Source organism: Solanum dulcamara, chromosome 1 (genome assembly GCF_947179165.1).
Source record: "Solanum dulcamara chromosome 1, daSolDulc1.2, whole genome shotgun sequence".
In the NCBI taxonomy this organism is placed as follows: Eukaryota; Viridiplantae; Streptophyta; class Magnoliopsida; order Solanales; family Solanaceae; genus Solanum; species Solanum dulcamara.
In genome coordinates, this window is record NC_077237.1 from 83,049,569 (window position 1) to 83,056,741 (window position 7,173).

At 30.7% G+C, this 7,173-nt stretch overlaps 1 protein-coding gene across 1 annotated transcript; it reads left to right on the top strand.

The window, feature by feature from the left end:
• Positions 1-1,731: 1,731 nt before the first annotated feature.
• On the top strand, positions 1,732-4,201 carry LOC129889816 (acetyl-CoA-benzylalcohol acetyltransferase-like). The gene is made up of 3 exons (XM_055965276.1): positions 1,732-2,074; positions 2,424-3,047; positions 3,522-4,201. Exons 1-3 carry the CDS (start codon positions 1,780-1,782, stop codon positions 3,965-3,967), a joined length of 1,365 nt encoding a protein of 454 aa, XP_055821251.1. The 5' UTR covers positions 1,732-1,779; the 3' UTR covers positions 3,968-4,201.
• The last annotated feature ends 2,972 nt before the right edge of the window (positions 4,202-7,173 follow it).

Genomic DNA, 7,173 nt, shown 5'->3' on the forward strand with positions numbered 1-7,173 from the left:
CATCGATTCCAGGAGTTTTACTCGCCCGAATTCGATTCTTCAAATCCGTAAATGTTTTGTATCGCCTTGGTTATCAGCCTTTCTAATCAAATTATAACTTGACCTCCCATCGTTCACGTGATCACCCCAGACTTCACCTGACTCCGAATTCGTCCAAGTCTGGCCTAGGCTCAAATTTTTCGAAGTTACTACCGAAGTTTTCTGGTCCAAAATTCTTCCTCATTGGCCTATCCCTAACGGCGAGAGCAAGTCATTACAGTAATAGTTTATAACATGAACTATAGTTATATGGAATGATACATGGATGTCTCGTAATGTATTTTCCTAAATTATTTTAAAAAGTCGCTCTATCATAAATTGGAATTTTTAGTTGATTAAATTGAGATCAAAAAAAATTTAAAATGGCAAAATCTTACACCTTTAATTATTCTAAATGGGCCAAATTTCACTACATTTTCTTCTTTCTTTTAGTCTCCTTTTCTTTTTCACTTTCTTTATTTAATTAAAGTTTACTTTATAATTTCTTTACCTAATTTCTTATGACAAAGAAAGAGAGAAAAAAAATCTTTGTCCAATCACTCTCTTGTTTTTTTTAAAAAAAGAATTCTTGTCATTGGCTAAAGAAATCCTTCAAACTAATTCATTTTATTTTCAAGAAGTGATTTTTTTTTGTAATGGTAAATATTAGTTTTTTCATTAACCTTTTAAACTACCATATTTGAATAATTGTGTACATATACTACGTGATCAGTGGCGGAGCCAGGATTCTTATTAAGGGGTATCAAAATATAAAGTAAAAAAATATATGTTGTAATCAAGGATAAAACATACAACCTCAATCAATTTTTGCAATCCCAACCCTTGACCACTATACTAAAGCTTCAACTTGCATCAAGTGGTGTCAATACTTGTATATATATTCATTAAACTAAATTTTGACTTATATATACAGTGTAATTTTCCGACGAAGGAGTGTCACTTGACATCCCATACCCGAGGGTGGCTCCGCCCCTGTACGTGATTTGTAGCTACTCTATATTATAGAAATGAGCACCCACAAACATAAATTTCTGGATCCGCCACTGACATTAAGAATACTACTATCATAAAATTTAATGCTAAACAGATTTTAAAATATTTTTGAAATCATAATGGAAAGATCATTTTGAGTCTCAATTTGTAATAATATTTCTAATGTTTAATAACGTAGAGGAGTTTTATTACTGTCTATTTTTTCTTTTATATTCATTATTTTTTTTCTAAATTATTTTTATCTTTAAGTCAGGATCAATCGAAAATAACTCTGCCTCAAAAGCAGAGGTCAGATCCGTGAAGTTTGTCATGGACAAATATGGTAGCTGAGCAATTTGTTGGTGGATTTATAGCTTGTCAATTCCTTGGAGTATGAATAGAGTTACATTTATACATGTTATTGTAGATCAACTTAAAAAATATTTTTAATATTTGTGTCGGATCAAAGTAATTTTCAATTAAAGACCGAATAATTAGATAATTTCGTACTTGCATTTCAAACTGTCATTCTTTTTTGAAAATTGGAATGACAAAATCACATGAGAGTCAATTTAGGACAGCTAAACAAACTTCATACTTCCCTGGGGGTTGGAAGTGTTGACTAACAAAGATGTTTTATACTTCCCTGGGAGTTGGAAGTCATGTGACTTTCCAGTAAACTAACATAATATAAAGAACTTCAAAATTTATAAAATTCCAAAGTTTTTCCAGTTAAAACTAAGCCAAATTAAACACTAGATATATACTATGAGCCAAATTACAAAACAAAATTTGAATGGAACTTTTATTCAAATTGAAATCTTGAATGAAAAACTTATAAAACCATCATTATCAACTCCAAGTCATCTCAATTGCTACAAGTTATCATTTTTTGATCAAATTGCACCTAATTTTGCTGTGCCTCTTCTTTACTTCTACCCTCCAGTTCCACCAGAAAAATCCCACCTACAACGCGCCGAAGAAGTTCATAAACAACTACAAAACTCACTGTCTCAGGTTCTAACAAAGTTTTATCAACTTGCTGGAAGGTTGTCTGAAGATGGTAATATAACATTAAATTTCGTGCCTGAAAAAAATCAAAAAATAAGCAAAGTGTCAAATTGTAGTACTCTAGTATTCAATTTACAAGTATAATGTGTGTTACCATTTCCTAAACAAAATAATCTAATTTTAAGAGAGTCGCAAATAGCCACTTTTCAGCTTGTGTAATTGAAAAAATAGCATTTTAGTAGTTTCACTTGTGGATTTTGAAATTCCAACACATTAGCTATTTTTCAAAGACAGGTTCGTAAAGTGGTCCAAAGAGTGGCATTTCCACTTTAATTTCTTGAATTTTAGGATTTACTCCAAGTTTTGTATATGCTAATTCATTAAATTTTAAATGTCTATAGGTACTTCCATTGAATGTCATGACCAAGGAGTTATTTACTTAGAAGCAAAGGTGAATTGCCAATTGAATGAATTTCTGGACAAAGCTTACAAAGATAGTGACCTTGTCAAACTCTTTGTACCACCGATAAGAATCAGGCTAGCTGAATTGCCAAATAGACCAATGATGACAATTCAGGCCACCATGTTCGAACATGGTGGCCTGGCGCTAGCCGTGCAGATAGTCCACACATCAGGTGATGGATTCTCTGGTTGCGCGATCACCGATGAGTGGGCTAAGGTTAATCGAATGGAGAAAGGGAATGTGAGAAATTTACAATTTCGTTCTAATTTGGCGGAAGTATTTCCACCTAAGGATAATATTTTTGAGATGATTAAGAAAGGCAGGCCTAGAGGATATGAGATGAAAATTTCTACTAGGATTTTCATGTTTGATGAAATTGCAATATCTAAGTTGAAGGAAAATGTGAACAAGTCTTTGAATTATTCATCAAGAGTTGAAGTTGTGACTGCACTCATTTGGAGAAGCCTAATGCGTGTGGTGAGGTTGAGGCAGGGTCACAATAGGCCGTCCATGCTACAATTTGCCATAAATTTAAGAGGAAGAGGATCTCCAAAACTAGTAGGTATGAAGAACATGTAACATGTTATTCCTTCTGTCTCAATTTACGTACGTGTTACTTTTTAAAAAGAAAGTTTGTCATGAAAAAATGATACATTTCTATTAAGAAACAACATAATGTTAAACTTTTCATTTTACTATTAATGAAATGACTTATAATCACATGAATATTTATTATTTGTTTTAAACTGCAAGTCCCAAAGGTCTTTCCTTCCTTTTAAACTCATCTCTAGTCAACCATCACATACCTTTGTTTAGTTTAGTATCTGAGTTAAATTGTATGACTATCACGTCTAAAAATACTTTTTTTAATCTGGTGTCTGATGTACACATTGAGATCCTGATTAATAGATCCCCGCAGCCTAAAGTCCCTTAAAGGAAAAAGTTTTTCAGCATATTACTTTTTTGTGAATTTCATGTCTTAACTATTTGTTGTTCTCTTTACCTACCTAAACTGTTACTCCCTTTTCGAGTGCAGGCGAAGATCAGAACTTTTATGGAAACTTCTACCTTGACATTCCAATCAAATATGTGTCATCTCAGAGCAACCAAGATCCAGAATTACATGAAATTGTAACCTTAATTAGAAATGCAAAGAACAAAGTTCTATCAGACATTGCAAATGCTTCAAGTGAAGAGATTTTCTCAATATTGATTGAGTCATTGAATCAAATAAGAGACGGGTATAATGATGATGAAATCGACCTTTATCCAACTTCAAGTATGTGTAGATTTCCTCTAAATGAGTCTGATTTTGGATGGGCTAAACCAATTTGGGTGAGTAGAGTAAATGTGCCATTTCAAATGTTCTTCTTAATGGACTCAAAAAATGGAATTGAAGCTAGAGTTTGCTTGAATGAAGATGACATGATTAAGTTGGAAATTGATGATGATATTGTGGAGTTTAGTTATGTGCCAAAGTAGTGATAGGATTTGGAGGGTCATGTCCCTTGACAACTTGAGAAAAATGGGTGAACGGCTATTGGGCTTTAGCGCTCTGTTGTGGTAGAACCTCATGAACATGGCATATTTTCAAGACTTATTTTTATCTTATGAAATTTCTACTTTCTTTTGGTTTATTTTCATGTTTTTCAATCTTTTTTTTCACAATATCAAGTGTATTTTTATTTCAATTGTTTTGAATGGATTTATTGTGTTTCAGTCTTTTCATTGTATGCTGATAGTTTAAAATTACTAATAATTAATAATTAGGGTTGTACAGGGCAAACCGATAAACCACATCAAACCGACAAACCGAACCAAACCGGAAAAAAACTCGACTAGTGATTTGGTTTGACTTGGTTTGGTGTTTGGAAAAAAAAAAACGACCATTATAGGGTTGGTTTGTTTTTAACTAAAACAAGTCAAACCGAACACAAACCGACTCGATTATAAATATACTACTTTTAAATTATGTTATACATAAAAATATTTATTAAAATGTAATTTATAAATATTTTTTAAAAATTTTTCATAATTTTTGTTTTCTTTCTTACATTTAGATTTGGACTTGAAAAGCCCATCTAAATAATATACAAAAAAAATCATCTTATTAAGTTATATTATAAAGTTAAAACTTCAAACGGTGTTCTCCTCCATCTTATATGTTGATATTTTGTACTAGAACTCTTTTTAAGAAGCGTTGCTCTGTGCTTTTTATTAGATAATATGAAAAACTCGAGAAACCCGAAAAAACTCGAAAAATCCGAAAAACCCGAAAAAACCCGAAAAACTCGAGAAAAATTGATATCGAAAAACCCGACTTTTATTAGTTTGGTTTGGTTTATAGATTTAATAACCCGACACAAATGGTTTGGTTTGGTTTGTAAAAAATCCGAACCAACCCGGTCCATGTACACCCCTACTAATAATAGATCATCAAAAGTAATTTTGGACAAAAATGTGAGACTAGTAATATGAGAAATAAGATAAATAATCTATCTATATATAATAGGGGAGGCAAAAGTGTCCGCGACACAAAAATCCTTGAATTTTCAATTTTTAAAAAATAAATTATTGAATATTAAATTTAAAATTGAATTAAAAAATTTAATAATAAGATATTTTTTTTAATTTAAAAAATTTAAAATTTAAAAATCTTTTGAATCTGTATTTGCAAATAACGTGCAAAAAATCTGAAGATCCAACTAAATAATTTCATTTTTTCCTCCTTAAATTAAAATTTGTTTGTTTATCTAATAAGATTTTATTTAAATTTAAATTAGAATATAAATTATTTATAATTTGGTTTGAAAAATAAACACATCTATAAAAGGAAAATTGAGAGACAAAAAACACATATATCTATATCACTATATGTATTATATATAGTAGAAGAGGAAAAACTGTCACCACAACAAATGAAAGGAGATTTGTACAATTTACAAATTATGACCACATCGAAGAACCAACAATGTTGATGACAAATAGCGAAAGAAGACGACCCGATTGGTCATGGAATCTTAAATTTTTAAAATAGAAAACAGGCTCTTTGTTCTCCCTTTTTTCAAATTTATTTACCTTTTATTTGAAATTTGAATTGTCTTTTAGTATATTCAAATCAATTTGGTAGACGATTCTGATTTTTCTCCAAAGAAGAATGACTTGGCTGATGATATAAATTTTTTTAATGATTAACGGGTAAAACAAACAAAAGAAAGAAAGGTGTTAAGCATATATAGAATCAAGTGTTCGTCCTCAAACATCACTTCACTATCCATCCGTTTGTGTGTGCTGACAATGATTGTAAAAAAAAAAGAAGTAAAATTCACGGTACGTTACATATGTTTTGATAAATATTATATTTCATTTATATAGATTTAAGTGATCACGAAATTTTACGTAGTACTCAGTGTTCTTTTATGAATGAGGCTCTTTACCAGATTTTGATATTATGTGTGGTGTATTGAAACATTCCCTAAAATCGTTGTATGTGGTGTTTCAATTCACGACGAAAATAATACTACTTTTGTATTTTTGGCATAACTTTTCATAAGATGGTCCAAATTAGGTGATTCAAATTTCTAAATAACCAAAACATCATTACCTACAACTTTCATGACCATATCTTACGATTCGGAGGCTAAGTAGGTCAAATAAATTAATTTTTGCAAGACATGGTGTTGTGACGAAATGGAGTGTTTGTAGAAGAAAAATCATATCTCACTGTAGGATGTTCAAAATCGGTTGATTCTTGAATGACATGAAAGTAGACTTCTAGAGCTACAATTCATATGAAAGACACCAATTCCTAATGAGGAAGTTATCTTGTTCAAACGCAGCTCCAAAAAAGATTATTCCGTTAAAAGAAGGTTCATCTCACCAACCATGAAAAGATCTAGATTCATTTGACATCACCCATGACATCACAATCTTCCATTGAATTTTTCACATCATTCTTTGTAATTATTTTTATTTATTATTAGGTCCCTCATCCACACCTATAAATACCCACCTTATTTCCTCATTTTATTCATCAAGTTTTTTTAAGCAAATCTTCTCTCTATACACTTCTTTACTCATTTTCAAATATAGTTTTAAGTTTTAGTAGTGTAGAAATACTATTCAGATGATTCTTATACTCCGGGTAGTACAAAAATGCTCCGGTGAGGAGAAAAGGCTAGGGGTTCAAGAGTGTTCATTGAGTTCTTCAATTCGGAATAAAGCTTCAGATTTCAAGTATATAAGGTTAGTCATAGTATTGGATTGAGTTCGTCCATGCGCCCAATAGTTAAAATCACCGTAATTGAGTTATAGTTGAGTTTTACCCTAATTCTTAAATTTTAAATGATTTAATTCTTCTTCTATTGAGTTAGATATATTTATGCATTGAGATTATTATTATTTTTATCTCTCATATTATTGGAATTATTGTTCGTGGCTACTTTTCCATGAACCCTAATTGATTTGATGTTCATTAATATTTTTATGCGTGTTTTAAATAAAGAGGTTGGCTTTTAATATTCATTGACAAAAAGAGTGATTTGAATTAATACTATATATGTATTTTATTGAGTTTTGAAAAAGCAAAAGAATTGAGTTTAAATGAATTTGATTCTTTGGATTAAATGATGTTTTGAGCAAGATGTTTTGATGAGATGTAAATGATGTTTTGAAGTGTAATGATTGAT

What these genes read in the sequence shown, in the direction of transcription:
- LOC129889816 (XM_055965276.1), top strand. Translation starts at nt 1,780, where the DNA reads ATGAGCCAAATTACAAAACAAAATTTGAATGGAACTTTTATTCAAATT. An exon ending in TGGAAGGTTGTCTGAAGATG is followed by an intron (nt 2,075 to 2,423) that starts GTAATATAACAT and finishes AAATGTCTATAG; the next exon opens with GTACTTCCATTGAATGTCAT. An exon ending in AGGATCTCCAAAACTAGTAG is followed by an intron (nt 3,048 to 3,521) that starts GTATGAAGAACA and finishes TTTCGAGTGCAG; the next exon opens with GCGAAGATCAGAACTTTTAT.